The sequence below is a fragment of the Aphelocoma coerulescens genome, chromosome 2, assembly GCF_041296385.1.
Source record: "Aphelocoma coerulescens isolate FSJ_1873_10779 chromosome 2, UR_Acoe_1.0, whole genome shotgun sequence".
Classification (NCBI taxonomy): Eukaryota; Metazoa; Chordata; class Aves; order Passeriformes; family Corvidae; genus Aphelocoma; species Aphelocoma coerulescens.
The window spans coordinates 66,641,151-66,661,816 of NC_091015.1; the positions used below are offsets into that span (position 1 = coordinate 66,641,151).

Here is a 20,666-nt window from a genome sequence, read left to right on the forward strand (position 1 = left end):
TGATCAGGGAGTAGTCAGCATGGGTTCACTAAATGTAAGTCATGTTTGACCAACCTGATGACCTTCTACAATGAAACAACCACCTGGCTGGATGAAAGGAGAGCAGCGGATATTGTCTGCCTCAGTTTCAGCAAGACTTTCAACACTGTGTCTCACAACATCCTCATGGGCAAAGTCAAGAAGTGTGGGTTGGAGTGGACAGTGAGGTGGACTGGGAACTGGTTGAATGGCAAATCCTAGATGGTCATGATCCATTGCACAGTCTGGTTGGAGGCCTGTCACCTAGGGTTCTATACTGGGTCTAGTATTGTTTAACTTGTTCATCAATGACTTGGATGAGGGGGCAGATACCTCCTCAGCAAGTTCGCTGATGATACAAAACTGAGAAGTGGATGACACCTCAAAGGGGTGTGTGGGCCTTCAGAGGGACCTCGACATGTTGGAGAGATGGCAGAGAAGAACCTTCTGAATTTCAACAAGGGCAAATGCAGGGTCCTGCACCTGAGGAGGAATAACCCAAACACTAGTACAGGCTGGGTGCTGACCTGCTGGAAAGCAGCTCTGAGAAAAGGACCTAGGGGTCCTGGTGGACAAAAAACTACCCATGAGCCAGCAGTGTGTCCTTGTGGCCAAGAAGGCCAATGGTGTCCTGGGGTACATTAGGAAGAGCTCTGCCAGGAGGCCGACGGAGGTGATCCTGACCCTCTGCTCAGCCCTGGTGAGCCACATCTGGATTATTGTGTCCAGTTCTGGGCTCCTCAGTACAAAAGAGACATGGAGCTCCTGAAGCTCCATGCAGAGATCTACAAGAATGATTAGGGGACTGAAGCATCTCTCTTAGGAGGAATGTGGTGCTGCCTCCAGAGGTGTAACATACACAGGTATCACAGGGCTGCTAACTCAGTTCTTAAATTTGGTTAGTTGCTAAGTGCTAAGTTGCTGTGCTAAGTTGTTAAGTATCTCCTAACACCTGGACCTTCCCAAGTAAAATGCAGCTTCTGAAATCAGCAGATATTGCTGCCCCACTGGACTCCACACAGGAGTCCTTTGCAGAGCAGAGATGTAATGCTGGATGGACTCACTGCAGGGCTGCTGCCACTCCCTTGAGCAGAGGGTTTGTGAAGTGATAGCTGGGATAGTTATAATGGCTGCATGAGTCAGCACAGGCAGGACACTGGAACCACCAGAAAACCTCAGATGGAATGCAAAGAGTGAATCCGTTTTTATTACCATCTGGGACATCCCCAAAACAACACCCAGACAAGAGACATCCAGGGATACAGGTACCTCTGAGTTCAGTTCATGCTAGGGGATCACCAACCCTGCTGTTTTCATCTCTTTGTCAGCGATTTGTGCAGGCGTATTTTATTACTGTGCTTTGAGCTTCTCTGGAGCAGGGCAGTAATGTAGATACAAAAATGCTGCTAGCAAGGATTTTCTTGCTATTTTCTAAGTCCATGAGAGACTTCTCTCTCTCACAGAAGAGGTAGCAGAGTATGTAAACAACCAAGCCACCTGCAACCTTGAAAAAGTCTTGTTTATGGTATAGTAGAAAAATATTTTGACAATGGATGTTTTAGGATTTTAGCCAATCACCCCAAGGGGTGGCTGATCCTTTGTCCAATTAGACTATGAAGAAAAAAGTCTGTAAAAGAGTTTGTGAAATAATTAAATGAATAAATCTTGGTGCACAATTCCTGCATGTTGGATCTTCTCTCCTCCTCCTCCCTATGGCTGCGGGACACGGTGATATACCCTAGGGCCCAGGCCTGTGGTAATATAGTAATCTCAATCATGTGCAGCAGAGCACCACTGAATCTACCAAAGGCCTGTGTTATCTAAACAGAGATGTTCTACTTGTCAAATATAGGAAGCTAAAGAAAGATTTGTATGATACACATCTTTTTCTACACCCCAGCTGCATGTCACTGGAGCATGTCTATAATCCTCTACATCAATCTTCCATTATTATCCCACACTGGATCTGAAAATGACTAGCCGTTCCATTACACCAGCGTAAACTATGTCCCCTTGTTTTTCAAAGCTGATGTTATTTCCATGGTGATCTATTGTCACTGTCCTTCCTAGTCTATGGCTCTGGTTACACTTTAGCCTTCCTTTGGGCTGTGGCTGCTGAAGTCACCCAATTTTGCAATCTTGGGAAAGAGTCCAGATCATTGGTTAAAAGTATTAAATGGAACTGACCCCAGGAAGATGAATTATGCCTCTCTGTAGATGACCAAATCTCCACCTTATTCCCAATTCCAGAACTGAGAATATTTGTTTACACTTTTAAAGGCACATCTGTTCTGTGAAGTTGTGATGAAAAGATGATGGTGGTGATCTTTATTTTTCCTTCTCCATCATTTCTAGAATAAATGCTTTCAGTCAGAAATGGTTTCTTTCTGCTTTCTGCTAATGTTTCTGCTGTGTGTTGTGGGAAATTATGCATAGAGCCACTGACTTGTCTTTTTCCATCCTCTGCTTCATTGGACTGAAGGTTTCTCTTGAGCCTGAGATCCATCACACAGCCTCAGTTTTACTTAGAGCTCTTTCTTTGTTGGGATTTTCACAGGCTGAAAGACAACCTTGGTTGTCCTCCTTATTATTTCCATTTTCATTTTGAGCACCAGCTAACCTGCTCCTAAGGAAGCAGAATTATAAGCTTAATGGATGCTTAGTAGAAGTGTAATCCTTTTGTTGTCGTTTTCTGCAGTGCTGTGAGATTATGTGATGAGGTTTATAGAGTCCACAGCATGTCTATTGAAACAAACTGATGTGCTGAATGAGTATTTTTTATACAGGAACACTGCTTCTCTACCTTATCTTGTGAAATTTTCTCTCACAATGTTTCTACCTGAAGGGGGGAGAATAAGGAAGAGAAGTCTCACAGGAGCACGCTTCTGTGAGTCACAGCTCTATTTTTCACACTCAGCAGATTCAAAACTAAAGTTTGTCCTTCCTGCAAGCTTTCTCAGGCTGAAATTGCAGACCTTTCAAGGCTCACTTTCCTTCACTTGATCCTTTTTAGATGCTTCACAGGACATATTATCTTGCAGGCAAATTAGTTTCTCTCTCATCAGAATTGGGTTTGGCCACTGTACACAGAATTTCTCCAAGTACAAAGTCTCTAAGGAGCAAGAGAGCCGATTGTTCTTAATATGCTCAAATACTGACAAGCTTGTGATTTTCCTTCCGCATTTATATGCTTAAAGCTTATGGTTCAGGTCTTGCTGGAGAGGTTTTTTTGTGGAAGAACATAGGCAGAGAAAATATTTGTATCCCAATTTCTCACTAGCTTGACAAGTAAAACCAGTGATTTACAATCAAGCATAATGGGAACGATTTGTAGCAATTCAACGCATTATCAGCATATATCGGTGTGTGGCATCAATGTTAACAGAGATGTTGGGAGGCATAGCAAGAAGAGAGGTGGTTTACATGGTCAGGAAAAGAGATGATGCCTGAAAAGTTCTCTGAAAGGCAGCCTATGCCACACACCACAAGTTTCTCTAACACAGAAAAGAGATGCCTCTTCTTCCTCATGACCTGCCTCTTTTCCTGAGTAAGGAGGTCACTATTTCTTGAGCTTTTACTTCTAGAACGGATCCCTCCCTTTCAGTACCAACTCAGGTCATTCCATGAATCAGCAACAAGTTGTCCCTTCACAGTTTCCTGCCTCAGCTTATGAGCAGCTCTTGCAAGAGCATTGCTGCTGCTGTTCCCTCCAGCTTGAGTCTGTTTACCCTGGATGCAGCTCTGCTGTTTCCAACTGCTACCTTCCGTACAGGCCCTCCACTGGACTTACAAGTACAGCTGTTGTAGGAACCCAGAGTGCAGAGAATATTTCTCTGCCTGTTTTGAAGGGTTTTTACCCCCCTGAACAACACTGTTTTGACCTTCGACCATGGAAAAAATTGCCAACTATTGGACAAGAACTAGAAAATACAGTGGTGTGAATTAGGTGATAGACTACTATGTAAGATTGCCACAGGGTGAAAAACTTAGAGGTTTTGGGCTTCTCTTTGTAGTAAATAGATAAGAGCAAAACCCATCAAAATGGAGGATTGTTGTTGCTCTCTAAACCTTCTTCTTCTACTACTCCATATTCTGCAGTAAAAGTAATTTGGGATGATTGGACAAAAATTCTGCAGTTCCTGGCTGTGTTACTGAATAATTGGTAGAAAAGTGAAAATAATATACATTTTTAGTAACTATTGGTTAAATTATCTTTAAAAAGCTGTGTAAATCTTGATAATTATGCTTTCTCCTGCATTCTCTGCTCTGTGCTCTGGGTCACGCTAGTGACTCTGTTTCTCTGATAAGACTTAATAAACAACTATCTAGCAGCAGTGAAGGCTGAAAGTCTCCGTTTGTCTCTCGAACTAACTCCTGGCAAGGACTTTAAAAACTCTCTCCCATCAGGAGAGATTTGATTTACGGCACGGATCTGTGTCAGCTGTGATGTGAGGTTTGTTTGCACTAACCCAGGAAGTGGGTATAGAGATACATAAAGAGCTAGGAATAAATACAGGCCTATAGGCATACATATAGGTAGTGGTATAGATATGTGTGCATGTTATTTTTTCCCAGTTGTTTCTAAGAGGTGATTATGTTCACTTGGTAACAGAGGGCAGAGGTAGTGGCGTTTTGTACTGTTGTGCCCAATGTGAATAATAGTTTTGGCAAAAAAGAGTTCAGATAGACATAAAATTTTCTTCATTTCAGTGAGGAACACAGCCAGGGCTGTCTACTTCAGCCTACAGCAATATCTCCAAACTGTGTGGTTTTCCCTTTTACCCTGATAGATAATTCCAGAAATAAATCTTACGGGAGAGAGAAAGCCTTTGGCATTCCAAGGATACAAACAAACTTGCTGGAGTGATCTATTGACAATTTCTACACTCAATACATTACCCTTTCCTTTAGCGATATTTAATGGAGTTGGTTTTTTTTCAACTGATCGAAACAATTTTGTCATTTTGCTTGAGTGTTGCCAGGAAAACCCACTCCATGCATCTTAAAGCAAATTGGGATCCAAGCATTTTATTTATCTGTTAACAGCACAAAATTAAGCAGCAATAAGAAAAGTGTGTCATTGAGGATAAACAGTGGTAGTATCACAGGTAAACCCCCAAACTTGACATACACAAATGTTAGTAGACACCAGCAAATTTTTAAACACCCTTTGTAAAAAACGTAAAAGAGCTTTCTGAAGAGCATTCACTTTCCCTTGGCAGCCTTTCAATAGCACCACCAACACTGGTGCTGTACACTTACCTTATCAACTAAAGGTACCATCAGATTCTTGGGGGAGTCCAGCTCCAAAACTGAAAATGGCCAGTAACTCCTCCCACACAAAATGTGCCAGGATAGAGAGCTGTTGATGTTCCTCTGGCAGGGCTTTCCATAGCATAACCAATACTACTGCTATTCACTTCTCTTGCAAACTAAAGGCACCATCACTATCTCTCAGTCTCCACAGTGCCCAGCTGTGAAATTGAAAATATCCAGCAATGGACCCTACACAAAAGGAGCCAGGACAAAAAGCTGTTGCTTTTACCTCCTCCCTGTCACTGTTCAACAGCACCACTAGATAGAGCTATGTCCTTGCCTTGCCAGCTAAAGGTACCATCACACAAACGCATTTCAAATGCAACTCCAAAATTGAAAACGTCCAGCACCTGTTCTGACACAAAAGGAGTCAGGACAGAAAGCTGACCCTTATCTTCTCCTGCCAGCCTTTCAACAGAACCACCAACCCGGAGGCTATGTGCTTGTCTTACCAATGAACTGTGCCAGTGCATTCTCTCACTCTCCCCAGAGTCTTTCTCCCATACAGAAAGTGCCAGGGCAGACCTCACCTTGCTCTTGCAGGCTTTCAACAGCACCAATTCCACTGTGGATAGGCAAGTGCATGCCTGCTGCTCTTGCACTATCAAGGCACCACTTATGTCCTGTTTCTCTTGTTCAGTGGAAGTTTAGAGAGGGAGCGAGCACTGCACTACCCTTAGCTCCATTTCCTCAGGGGATCTTGCTTATGCAAAAGAGCCTGTGCTTTAAAAGGACTCCAGGTTTGCTGCACTATCTGGATCTATTGCTTCTCAGCTGTCCCTGCATGCACTTCTCATACATCCCTGGCCAAGAAGCACAGCTGGGCAAGTTTTGAAAAGTACAAGGTGTGCTTGTCATTGACTTGTGTCATACTTTTGAAAATATTCTACAGTACTACATACCTCTTCTACATTTGTGTTTGTTCAATACTGATCCTCATTCTCCACATCCTCACTCTTCAGGAAACAGGGACTGCTTGGCCTGTACTCCTGCTGCTAGTCTTAGTGGCTTTTCTTTGCCAGACCGCAAGGGTATTTTTTCAAGCTAAACTGACGAACACATCAGCCTGCTCCTGCCTACATGTGTGCATTGTGTTAATGCTTGTGAGCATTGGTTCTGAAAAAGATACAGGAAAAAAAAAGAACAAAACCCCCACCATAAAATATAATCCTGTTTCCATTTGCAACCTTTTTTGATTTGTGTCCTTAAAAGAGTTTTTAGAACTGAAAACCCCCTGGTATTTCAGGCAAATAATGGTCTCATTGTTACTCAATGTCATTGAGTTCTGAGGTAAAGAGAGAGGGAAGCTGTTTTGGAATAAACCTACATCAATGGCCTAGTTCAGCTGCTGACCAAACACTGCAACTCGGCACTTGCTCTACCACCTAAGCTTCACCAGCAGTTAACCCTGACTCTTGAGAGAGACCAGCTCCAGGAGTGAGCAGGAGTTAAAGGTGTTTCTAGCTCTAATTTTTGAAGATCCAAAAGCTTCTTGGCAGCCCATTTAGAATCCTAGCATCACAGGAACTCTGAGCTTGCTCTACTACCTAAATCTTATGCCACTGTCCTTTGCATCTCTCAAATTTACAGGACAACCTACTCTATGCTTTAACTTCACAAACTCATTAAGAAATACCACAAAAAGCAAATGACAAAGATGGGCACAATCTCTTTCTCTAGACCATTCTAGCGTGTGAATTTAACTATTCACCACTTAAGTAATGGTATTTCATAGCTTATAACACGTAAGGTTTAATATTGTGCACCTATGACCAAAATCCAAAAGAATTACGTACCCAACAGACAAGTGCACTCATACGTCCTCCTGCATCATGGGTGCATTTACTACCTGACACCAAAAAGCATGAAAGCCTCAGGAGTTCAGCAGCTGTTGGATCTGCAGTCTATGTTTACTGCCATAAGTTAATGGATTTTTACCTAACTTCCTAACATATTTAAAGGCTGCAGGAGACAGCAATTTGCAGGTGAGAACAGGTGCAAAATTGTCCTGTAGCTTTTTCTTATGAGGTCATTAAGAAATATAACAAACTATCACCAGAAATAAGGCCTCAATGGCATTTTGCCCTGACTAGTCTTGCACATGAATTCACCTATCCACCACTTTAAATCATAGTGTTTGATAACTTATAGCCCATAATTCTTAATACTGTGCACCTACAAGCAAATCTCAAAAAAATGAAGCTGACATGGAAGTGTTCGTACATCCTCCTCCATCACAGCATGGGTGGTCCCTGTAACACATAAGGATGTATAAAAGTCTCAGAAGCCCATCTGCTGTTGGATCATTGAAAGCTTCCTTTCTAAGTTGATGTTTTGTACTTTCCAGCTTGAAGGTTTGTTCTCTACCGCTTCCGTAAGTTTATCAAATACCTTCTGTTATGCCCACAGAAACCCCTGTCAGTCTTGCCTTGCACCTAAGGGCACTCATAGAGCCTTTGGTAGGTCCCTGATGGCTCTGAAAGCTTATCTCTAAATTTTTATCATTACTTTTACTATAAGCCATCTACAGTTGTCTATAAATGCCTGCTGATGGCCCTGCACAACAGCCCATGGAGTGCCTTTTAATATGTCCCATGAAAAGCCTACAGCCACCTGGAGTGCAGTAGGGGCATCTGCTGATGTTTTTCTTCTCCTCACTGGTCTGAGAATGCTTTTTAATTCAATTGATCTGCTGTGCAAATCTAGAACCTTCATATGCCTTCTCATCTGTCCACAGGGCCTCCATGTGCCTTTCATTGCACCTAAGAGCCCCTGCAGTGTCTTTGGTGCACCCCCAAGGTACCTCTGAGCGACTATGCATAAACCTATTCCAAACTCAAGGCACACAGCTGCAGTCACACTCAGTGGTATATGGGGGCATTCTGGTGTGCAGCATGCCTTTCCAAGTGCCTTTTGATGTAACCCAGCAGTGTTTTTGAGTCATCAGGAATTCACTGGGTCATCTGATTACCTTTTTGTTCCCTCTGTTCCTGTGCATCAAACCACAGGGACAGGTAATGGCTGTTTTCAGCTTTTGCTGTTTATAGCTTTGTCTTACTTCAGCTGAGAGTGTTATGATAAAAACCCTGGCCTTGAGCCTAGCCAGGTACTTGGGCACTGCATCACTGCTGTTCTAGGCTGAGCAACAGATGTCTTGATTGTATTACAAAGGAATAAGAAAAAGAAAAACCAAAATAAGTGTTTATATGTCTAAATAGACCCATTCTTTTTACAGCAGGACAATCTTCTGATACACTTTAGATCTTAAACAACATTTACAAAGCTAAAGAGTGCCTGAAAGGAACAGAATTATAAAAGAAGCAAAAAGTTTCTATTGAACACCTAAGCTAAACTGTTCAAAAATTTCAAGTGAAAAACACTTAGGAGCTAGTTCAGTTGAGAAAAGCAGATTTTATTTCAAACAGCAGCATACATACAACATTTTCAAAATATACATATCTGAAAACAAGAGACTGCATTTCATTAACCACCTTGCTGTGGTTTATCAACTGTTAAATTATATTTGGAACCGGGTGAAGTTTCTGCACCATCGCCTTCCTATGAGTTGGATGCTCTCATGTTTCATCATTGGTATAATGGTGTAAGATAATGGTTAACTGCCAGTACCTCATAGAAAAGAACCCACACAGCTTGTCTATTTGCTATCACCTGGTGGTTTCAGCTACCTAAGTATTTTAAATACAGAAATATTATTTTTAACAGGTATGGCAAATCATGAACTTCAGGGAAACACTCTATGCATGTCATAGACAAATTTGACTGGCTATATATATATCTCTCTGAAGGAAGGTTCCTGAACCAGGACTAATTCCAACAGAAGCAACACAGCAGCATTTTGGTAAAGAAAGAAGACAACCTTTCCTACAACCCTTCCCTTTTATTATGATGCAGAACAAAGATTAAAATAATCAGAAGTTGCTTATATTTCTATATCTTTAAAAATATGATTGCATTACCAATTTTTTTGTTTTACCACAGCTTAAGAAGTGTCAGAATATGCTACACACACATAAATATCCTAACCCATCCACCATTTATCAATTCCCCATAGAAATATTTTCTACATAAATTTGCTTAAAATATTATTTAAATATAACATCTTACTAGGAAAAAAAGAATACATCATCATAAGATTCAGTTTGCAGGTAATTTTCAACGCACTAGAACACAATGAAGTTGCTCAAATTATAGCAAAAAACTTTGTCTTCTTATGGTGGTGGTGTATGGTGTTTGAAAAACACATGCAAACAGATTAAGAATAAATGGTGATCACTTCACGTCCACTGCCTCGGACTAGGAGAACTCTATCCAGACCTTCTGTCAGAACTTCCAGAAATTCCATGTCTGAAATACCATCTGGTCAAGGAATTTATTCAGAAGAGAAACAAAATAGCTAGTAATCTCTCAAAAAGTCTGACATATAATGCGAAAATAGAGTTCAACAATTTCATCAAAGAGTTTTTATGTGTCACCCTTTACTGTCCCATTACTGGTTATTCAAGTGGAAGTGAGGCCTAACTTGGGGGAAATTCCTAGTTTTTCCCTAGTCACCTACAAAAAAAGATAAAAGTAGGAAATTTTAAAATTAGTTCAAAGTTAAGAAATGCTTTATACCAATAGAAAATCCCCCTCCCTCAGCGCTACCAAGATTTTTTATAACTCTCTTTGTGTCACTTTCTTAAAGGCAGACTTATGCTTACCATACTTACTAATGGTTATCCCAACAGGTAATGGCAGAATCACAAAAATGAAACCCTCAATTTCAAGAAATATGGAATAAATACAGTAGAGGATACAGTTTTCATCCCCTTTTCTGTTTTTAGGAGGTCCAGGCATATTCAGGAGAACTAGCTGAGCATGTTGTGATTTATTAAGCACTACTCCGTTGAGCTTCACAGCAGTGTGCATTCTTCTCACATTTGACTGATTTCTAGCATGCAAAGAAACATTTTTAAGCACTGTCATAATACTTATGTAATTGAATCATATGTTATTTATTTGAAATTACAAGTATGTAAACCAAGCTATTTTCATGGACACTAATATTTGTACATATTCAAAATAAATAAGAAAATTCAATACCTTTGACAAGAACATTTAAGTCTGAAATTCAAGCAGTTCTAAGTAATTTGTCAGAATGCACAAATCTTCCAGTTGTCAATTATCTTTTACCAAGATGAATCAAAACTTTGGTTTCAATAGAAATTAAAGTTCAGACAAGAACCACTAAGAATCCAGTTTGAGTTATATAAAAAAGTAACTGGATTTATACAAGAATTCCCAGACAATGAAATTACAGGTATGCAATGGAAAGATCACAGTATTTATGTTGTACAGTACAAGGTTTTATTCACGCTCCTTTGGAAACATTACAAAATTCTATAAGCCAGTGAAGAAAATTCAGAAACACCACAGAATTTTGAAAAAATTACTAGCTTCTCACACCGTAAGAGTAAGGCAGTAAGCAGTGAACTGAAATTGAGCCTATTCCCTTACATTATCAACATTACCTAATATTTTCCTTGATGCATCTACAAATGTAATTGTTGTAGGTTTGTGCACAGGAAGAAAAAACGGCTAGGATTTAAAAAAAAGTCCTTACTGTAGTATTTCACTTGTATGGTTTAGTTGCTTTTCAGAACAAAATAAAAGAACAGTTTCCTTACAGTTCCTGAGAAACAGTAAGTTTCCTTATTTTTTCACAATAGTACATCTGTGTGCCTGCGCAATGGAAATGTATGTTCTACAAATATATTAGAATTTAATTCTATATTTTCCTTTAAAGGAGGAGAAAATTTTGCAGGACGCATCTCACACTACTGCATTTTTACTGGCATGGACTGGAATGCCCACCAGTTACTATTGGTATTAATCATACTGGGAAATGTAATGATTTTTGTGTAAGAAAAAGGCATCTGATTCCTAGGATTATTGCATTCTCACTAGTCGATATCCTGAAACAGAGAGATGACACTGATTTTTGTTTTTTCCTCGACCTTGTAGATAATCTCTGGAGTGCCTATTCAGAAAAAGGATCAATAGTTGAGAAAAAAGATCAGCCATCAGTTGCTGGATCAGAAGAGTCAAAAATGGGTGGACTTCCTTATGTTTTTACAGACATCATGACCTACTTCACAATGCTTGTAGGGATTTATTTCCCATCTGTGACAGGTAGATACAATTATTTTTCTTGCCTGAGAATGTGTACTTATACCTGGAAAAAAAAATTTCATGTGAAAATTTTTCATTTTCACCAATCTTATTGGTGACTCATTCTGTTGCTAGTTTCTGTGTCCAAGTTTATATACCTAAAACCTTCTGGTGCTAGGGAGACATGGGTCATGGCTGATGACTTTTGGAGGTTATAGGACTTAAACAGGAAATCTGTTTAAGGGCCATTTCTATGTCTGAAAAGAAGGCAAAATCCTTATGGGTTACTAAATGCTTATTCAAAATAAGATGCATACCTTTATAATACTTTAATCTTCAAAGGCATGAGAACAGTTTAATATTCAAATGATTCTGCAGGTATTCAAGCTGCCTGGTTAACTGCCTGGGCTTTGTTTAAACGTCCAATATTTTTTTGCTACACTAACTGTGTAGACTTTTTTGTCAAGCTTAAACTAGTTGTATTTCATTTTCCTCAGCTCACGCTTGACTGAAACAGCCAGACATGTTTTTCTTCTCAAGTCCCAGCTGAAGTAATATCAAGTAACAGAACAGAACTCCAATAAGAAGCTGCAGCACTGTTTGCTAGTATTATCAAGTGGAAGTGTCCCTTTGTATTCATTGTTTGAACCCCACTGCTCCCATTTCTTTACTTCAGATGCTTACCAACATTTCATCATATCTGAACCCATGGTTAATGTTTCATTCCATGGAGTTTGACAGTGTTTTTGCACTGGAGCATCTTGACATTAGCTTCTATGTTTTTGCTTCCAGTGGTCAGGTCAGTTCTAGGAGAGATGGCAGAAATAGTTATTGTATGGGTTTCTTTCCCTCCTATGACAGTATGTTCTACAAAGTACTTCTGTTCTCTTTTTAGATTCACATACATGTGTACATGTGATTTTTCTAACCATTCTTTTTCTTGCCTGCTCTTTTCTTTTTTGCTTCTAAGCTTTTTTTTGTTAGTTTATTGATTTGCTTGCATATGCTATTTTGATGGTCTGTTTAGTAGAAAGTCAGTGCCTTAGGTCACACTGGCTAAAATTGCTAAATCCCTATTAATTTATAACATCCATCCCCAGTATTTTGCTACTCCTTCATTTCAAGAATTATTCTGAGGTTATGCTTGAAAAATATTTTTTTTAATCTGTCTTTTTACTAACCTTTATAGGATTTGCTTATTCAAGTGGGTAGTAACACAGATTTCTGAATAAAATGAAGCTATAAATTGACTATTTGTGAAGGATTATATTATACTTTTGTAGCCTGCTCCATTGGTAATCCCTGAGTTAAATTTGGCTTAAAATTAGATGTTCATATTCTATTAGTTAGTAACAGGGAGTTATTGCTAATTGTTTTTATGACATAAATTTTGTCTCTTTTTAAGGTATTATGGCAGGTTCAAACAGATCTGGAGATCTAAAGGATGCTCAGAAATCTATTCCTACTGGAACGATTTTGGCTATTTCAACTACATCTTTTATTTGTATCCTTTTTTCTAGTCTACATTTTGTAGGTGCAACAGAATTTTTACCGGAAAGTCGTTAGAGTTCCCTGAGTATAAAATGAATGAAATCTAAACTGAAAAGAAATATTTTATATTTGTCTAAAATATCAGTATTATTTATAAATATTATTAAAATATGTCAAAATTTATTAACAAATATATGTATTCTATATTCTACTAGTGCTTCAAATTCCAATATATAATTGATGGTTTTAGTCAAGCGATCCAACAGTTTTTAGCATTATGTTTCAGTTGGCAGGTGGTTGTTATACTCAGTATAACCAGATCTTAAACCAAACAACCAGCAATTGAAATTGTCGGTCCTTCAAAAACCTAATGTACACAAGTACTTGCTTATTTGTATGAGAAAATACCTGTTCTGTTGCATGATATATGAACTGGCTACTTCCAATACTTCACAAATCGCTATGAGTCGAATACAGTCATGAAGAACATAAACTAAAAAATTGTAGCATGGAAGAACGAAAAAAAACAAACAAAAAGCAACCAGGAAATGCACACACATACTTTCATTGTTGTGGATGTTTTCATTTCATACCTAGGTGAAAAGTGGTGGGGTTTTTTCTATGTGATTTTTTTAGAGAGTAATCTTCCTTCAGTCTCAGTAACAGATCTCTCCTGTATAGTGTTGTTTGGTGCCTGTATAGAAGGTGTGATATTAAGAGATAAGTAAGTCGTATTCAACTTCTAATATTACAGGGAGTATAATCATAAGTTACATTAATAGGACTTATTAATGGCTCTTCTGTGAAATATGCATATGGTATATATTTATTTTGCTTAGGTTAAAACTGGAGGGAAAGCTTGTCTGTTAAACTGAGATGGCTGCAAAAACTGGTCAGGTTACCAGACTGTATGCCTTCAAGAAGCAGAAGCAGAACCTAAGATAAATGTTTGAAGTTGAACCAGCCTAATAAAATGTCCTTGACAAAGAAACTCATAATTAGTATTTGCAGAACTGATGCATGGGGATAAGGGGATATTACTTTGGGAGAAGTAATAGGCTTTTGAAGACCAATTAAAAAATTTGGGAGTTATGTGACAAGGGGACTTTATAAGACTGCAGTGCACCATCATGATTTCCTCTAGACATATGACTATTTTTTGTTTTAAAATCTCAGTTGTACATCAGGAGTCATCTTGATTTTCAAGCATGTAATTGCCTGACAAATTTAAGGCATAATATGAAGGATGAAGGGAATAAATGTGATGGATATGAGCATGAAGAAAATCTCCAGATTTTTATCAATTTCTCCATTAGGAGAAGTTGGTTAAGATGAAATTTTTGTCAGGTTTCACATTTGTTTTCTTGCTGGTGTCTGGTTCTCTTTTCTACTGAGGCCCAGGTTTGCTTTTGGTTGTGGCAGTGGGGTATTGTTTAAAAGGTGGTGAAGTTGATGCTGAGACTACTTATTTCATTAGTCTAGAAGGAAAACCGGAAGTTAAAAGCTGGTTTCTAATCAAACTAATACAAGAAGCAGCAGGTTTCTTCCATGAAAGGCTTTTGACATTGTTTCTCACAGCATCCTCATAGGTAAACTCAAGAAGTGTGGAGAGTAAGGTGGATTGAGAAGTGGCTGACTGGCAAATCCCAGAGGGTCATGGTCAGTGGCAGAGTCTAGTTGGAGGCCTGTGTCCCCCAGGGTTCTATACTGGACCAGTAGTATGCCCTTGTGGCCAAGAAGACCAGTGTAATCCTGGGTTGCACTAGGAGGAAGAGCATTGCCAGCAGGTCGAGGGAGGTGATCCTGCCCCTCTACTCAGCCCTGGTGAGGCAGTATTTGGATTGCTGTGTCCATTTCTGGGCTCCTCAGTACATGAGAGACATGGAGTCCCTGGAGGTCCAGTGGAGGGCTATGAAGATGATAAAGGAATTGGAGCATCTCTCTTACGAGGAAAGGCTGAGGGAACTGGGCCTGTTCAGCCTTACGAAGACACAACTGAGAGGGGACCTCATCAATGTATTTAAGTAAGTAAAGGAGGGGTGCCAAGAAGATGGACCTGGGCTCTTGTCAGTGATGCCAGCCAACAGGACAAGAAGCAATGGGCAGAAACTGATGCACAGGAAGTTCCACGTGAATACAAGGATGAACTTCTTTACTGTGCGGGTGACTGAGCACTGAAACAGATTGTCCAGAGAGCTTGTGGAGTCTCCCTCATTGGAGATATTACAGAACTATCTGGATGCAATCCCATGCAATGTGCTCTGGCATAACTCTGCTTGAGCAGAGAGGTTGGATCAGGTGACCCACTGTGGTCCCTTCCAACCTTACTCGTTCTTTGATTCTGTGATTTTCACTTTAAAATTATATTGCCGCATCAGTGAAAATACCTGGTAATTGTTTCTTCAAAGTAAATATAAAAGTCAAATCAAACTGCCTAGGAAATAGTAAATGAATTCTGAAATAAGAAATTAATGCAGAGCTAATATCTATAAACTCACATTTTTTAAATTTACAGGGCAGAGGGGAAGGGAATTTTCCAAGCTGTTATCTATCATTAGAGCAGGTTGCATAGCAGCAAGAGCCTTGAATCCATGAACTTTCATTTACATTGCTGCCAGTTTTTATGTGGCTGAAATCCATCAGAATAGTAAAGTGTATGGATTTTTAGTCTGGTTTAAAAACTGGGTTTTGAGGCTTTTTTCATTATGATTGTTATGTCTGCAATGGGAAAAAAGTAGGTTGTACATTTTTCTGTTTCTTACATCTCTTCAAGTTATTCCTATCCTGTGTTTAGTTAAAAAAACAGGCATTAGAATTTGAACAAAGAATAAATGTGTAGTTATATAAATCTTGATATAGAAGCACACTATGGGTTTTGTCCTATAATTTTGAGGAGTGTGATTTACATTTTCATTTCCCCTCTGCTGAAAATATATGTAGTCATGCATCCAAACTTGGGCATAAGCAAGAATTTGAACACTGACTTATTTTATTCACTTTATTGCTGTGTTTCTTGACCCTATTTTAATAGCAGGTCTGAAAAGATAAAAAGCACTTAATTTTTCTTAGTTTTTATCTTTTTTCATTTCTGTAGACTTTTCCTTTTATTTTGGAAAACCTGAACTCATTGGAAAAACATAATAGTGAGATATATATATATATATATATACGGTAGAGATAGCCTTAAAATAAATTTTGGCTGCTTACTAACAACAGTAAGATTGAACTACAAGAACCTTACTTGCTTTTAAAACAAAACTGTCAATTCGAAGGAGGGGTGAGCAAGGAATAACATTTTTGTAGTTTATTCAAGTCATGCCTAAATTAACATTAAGTTAAGTATCAAAAAAAATAGTGGCGGTAGTATTGGATGGGACACTCAGGACTGTGATGAAAGCACCTCTTCCTGACTTCTACCCACTTGTTTGCTGTAGTAAATTAAAAATTGCATCAGGTAGCAAAACAGCCAGAAGATGTGGAAAACTCAAAATCGTTGTGTCTAGTAATTTCTCTGTTTACTTGTTGTCTGTCAGTGTCACACTTTTAAAAGGAAGGGCTAATACTTTTTGTGAATCTCCTGCTTATGCCCCAGGGTATACTTGTATTACTAGTGGAACAGATTTCTGCCATCTAGTTCCTAGCTGTCACAAGAATCTGTAAGATACATATGTACATACTCCTGCTATTGCTGTTAATTCTGAAAAGTTTGCCAAGATATTTGGTAATTGCTACATAACTGCTTAGAGGCAGCACTTAATGTGAAGCAATTTTACTGTCTTTAAAACAGCACGGTAAAGAGAGATTGCTTGGTTGGGAAATCCTATAGTGTGTACTGTAACATAGTGTTTATTGTTAAAAAGTGCTGTTGTCCAAAAACATTGAAATGTGGGTGTTGAAACTATATTAAAAGTTATTTTAATGCTTACTGATTCTTTTTTGTTTTGTTTTAATTATTTTTGTTTCCCCTGTTCTTTCCTAAGGTTTGGAGAAGCAGTTAATGGAAATCTGGTGGTTGGTACACTGGCCTGGCCTTCTCCATGGGTTATTGTGATTGGTTCATTCTTTTCAACATGTGGCGCTGGTCTCCAGAGTCTCACTGGTGCACCCCGGCTGTTGCAGGCCATTGCAAGAGATGGCATTGTACCGTTTATTCAAGTGAGATTTCTTTTGTTCTTGTTGTTACAGTACTTCCAATGTGACTTCTATTTTGACAAAAAAATATGAGGCATTATTTCTGCTGTTCCTGTAGAATGTGAAGAAAAGATTTGGAACTCAGTTCTATTTGTGTAGAATAATAGATCAGGCTATTGTAGGACAAAGTTTGAGCTTCAGTACTTTTGTGCAGTGCAATTTAATTATGTTTGTTCTTACACATGAAAGTTAGTGGTTCCAAACTGAGAATATAGTATTCTATAAATGGAAATAAATGAACTAAGAAGCAACTAATAACTGAAATTCTAGACTCCACGCTGTGTTTACTGCTTGTATTTGTGAACAGTTATTTAATCTCACTATGGAAATGCATAATACTTCTCATATTATGGAGATATAAACCTACTTTTTATTCATTTTTGTAAGGTAAACGAAGTCAGCAAAGATATAACAGTAGAATTCTATCCCACTACTCCAAACATGAAGATTTGTTCCAACACCTCTGTGCATGTTTTAAGAAGAAATAAATCAGATTTTTCTCAAAGTAAGGGAGCTGGCAAACAGAAGATGATGAGAGAATTCTTGCTGGCTGCTTCTGCAAAACCTAAACAACAACACTTGAATTAAAAATTAGTAAATAAGGCTCGGAAAGATAATAGTGTCTGGAGAGTAAAGCTGTGATCTCTATGGTGAAGTTTGGAGTTTGAAAGCTTACCTCAAGACTTGCAAGAGTATCAGTATCTGTAATGGGAAGTAAATACACTAAGTATGCTAGGGTGGAGGGACTGAGTAGTGGTGGAGTTCGATTTGTCAACACAAAGGGGTTATAATGCAATAAGTTGTAAGTGCTGGGTAGTATAGAGAAAGAGAAACAAGAAAAATTTACTTTTGCCTGAAGAAAAAATTTGGTACAGAGAGGGTGACATTATAATTACATGTCTTCAGAGTTAGACTTGAAAGGAGTGAAGAATCAAAAGGAAAAGATTTGTGGTTTGGGAAGTGAGAGAAAGGGAATTGAAGAGAAGCAGTATATTTAAAGAGGGATTTGACACTTGAGGATGCACTTGCAGTTTTGGAGTGATATGGCTACTGCATGGACAATCAAGGAAATGAAAGGAGATTATTATAGAAGCAAGAGTATGACATATTTGAGGAAAAAAAACCAAAATACTTGAAACATGAGTAGAAAAAAGGGGGATTTTAATATAATGGTAGGAAAATTGATGGAGGACAGGAAGCTACAGAAGACAGTATGGAGAATGAATAAGGACTTAATTTCTGTAATTGAATGGAGAAATACAGAAGAGAATAAATACCACTGGAACTTCAGGCAAAGCATTTTGCTATCTGTCACCAGTATAGCTGGATAGAATTCTCCACAAAGGAAATTGCCACATGCAAAATGGTTTTGGGTAGGGCTCTGTGCAGGATCATAGTCTTATCCAAGTCCTCCTTATGTTATTATGTTGATAAGGACTGAATTGACACCTCATTTCTGTGTTACAAAAAATACTGTATTAACTTTTTACTGGGCATAAATTTCTTATCCATATGGTTTTTAATTTATTTAAGAATATTTCAACAACAGCTGCAATAGTACTTTAATGTTATGTAGTCATTGCTTACATTAGTAAGCATATTTAATATTGGAAATATGTGTTCTGCAATTTTAGTTTTGATTTTTCACAGTATAGATTGCATCATTTTCCTTTGTAACCAATGTCTACTTTTAGTTCCAGTTAGAACTAAGTAAGTTAGTTCATGATTTGTACCATGGCTCATAATTGTATAATGAACAGCTTTCCCTAATCTTGAATTGAAATAGATATTTGGTCATGGAAAAGCAAATGGAGAACCAACTTGGGCTCTGCTCCTCACTGCTGGTATTTGTGAAATAGGAATTTTGATAGCCTCATTGGACAGTGTAGCACCAATTCTTTCAATGTAAGTATGAGTGCGGTGTTTTGTGTTCTTAAGTTAAATAGTATTTTATTTTTAAATTAAGTAGGTAATTATTTTTCTTTTTGAAATAATACGTTAGACTTTGTTTTCTAGCAAATTGTATTTCTATTTGATCCCACAGATAATATAAAACAACAAAATGTTTTGGTTGAACTGATTTCTAGGCCCAAAAAATTTTTTCCATGACAGAGGTCTTGAATGCTAATAAAAGTATGTTCCACTTTTAAAAAAACTTGGATTTTCAAATAACAATTACTGCTATTTAAGTAAAGTGCATCTAACAGAGACAGAAAAAACAATTCAACATTTTAGAATATGAATAGAATTTTATTTTATTGACATTGTCCAGAACATGATACCATCTGAGCTACTATAGAAAGAGAAAATCAACTCTGTCCCAGCCAAAAATGATACACCATGATTGTCAGTTATTTGCTGCATTTGTTTCCAAAATACATGTGATACCATATTTTGAGGCCTAATATTCTATAAGTAATCTTAATGTATGTCTTGTGTTCTCTTGGCCACTGTAAACACAGTGCACAGGAAAATGGATCCATTTCTTCCCTTTTTTGGATTCTGTTTACATTTTAAAGCACATTTGTCTAGTACATTTCTTATTAGAAAATGCTCTTCCTTTCTTAACAGGTTTTTCCTTATGTGCTATATGTTTGTAAATCTGGCTTGCGCAGTTCAGACACTTTTGCGAACTCCCAACTGGAGACCTCGTTTCAAGTATTACCACTGGTAGGGAATATTTCTTCATTCAAAAGGGTTAAAACTAACTATACACCCTAAATTGTTGATTTTATTGCAATAATAAAACAAAATCTCCTTTCTGACCTAAATGAGTTAGAGCATAATTTTTTTTCATGTGTTTGGAATAGCACCATAGTAATAACATTAGCCACATGTTTTCATGATCAGTGTAGCTGGTTTGGAAAGGGGTTACAGGATGACATTTTATTCTGCTTATAAGCCAAGAGATCTTCTGTGTGAAAATGGGGATGAAAAACCATAAAATCTGAATTGTGTATATACTTAAGGAGAACTGGTAAAAGTGTTCAGGAAGGTTAGGACAATTTTGATTTTGGTTGTGCAAAAAAATATACAAACCCAAAACTTCTACAGAAAAAAAATCTCTTTCAATATACATCAGTTGGCTCATTGATTATGTGATGACTGGTTTTAAAATATGCTTTGGACATAGCATTTGGTAACTGAAGTCAACCTTTTAAAAAGTGAGTAAAGATCAATAACACAAAAGGTGAAAGTGTGGGGTTTTTGTCTAGTCTTTTTTAATTATGTTAAGAGTTTAAACATTTCAAACTAAGATTGGGAAACTGCTTTATTTTTTTTTTAACTGTATGTTAAAAGTACATAATTTAATTTAAAGTAATTCTATTGAGAAATTTTACTGCTAATATAACCTTAAATACTAGAGCATTTAGTAGATAAGCTGCTGTGATTTTAGGATGTAAGAGCTGCTTATGATTTTTCCTTTCAAAGAGTTGAGTGAAAATGGAATGTTGCAGTTTTAGCTTTGAAAAAACTTG

The 20,666-nt window shown here is 37.9% G+C and overlaps 1 protein-coding gene across 1 annotated transcript in view; it reads left to right on the plus strand.

The window, feature by feature from the left end:
* The window catches only part of LOC138105162 (solute carrier family 12 member 7-like), a 33,133-nt gene extending 12,801 nt beyond the window's left edge, over positions 1-20,332 (plus strand). Inside the window, exons 4-9 of the mRNA XM_069004843.1 lie at positions 11,359-11,526; positions 12,911-13,009; positions 13,663-13,720; positions 16,977-17,151; positions 18,974-19,092; positions 19,759-20,332. Of these exons, the coding sequence (XP_068860944.1) occupies positions 11,359-11,526; positions 12,911-13,009; positions 13,663-13,720; positions 16,977-17,151; positions 18,974-19,092; positions 19,759-19,861 (722 nt within the window). The 3' untranslated portion in view covers positions 19,862-20,332. The remainder of the gene's footprint in view (positions 1-11,358; positions 11,527-12,910; positions 13,010-13,662; positions 13,721-16,976; positions 17,152-18,973; positions 19,093-19,758) is intronic.
* Positions 20,333-20,666: the final 334 nt, after the last annotated feature.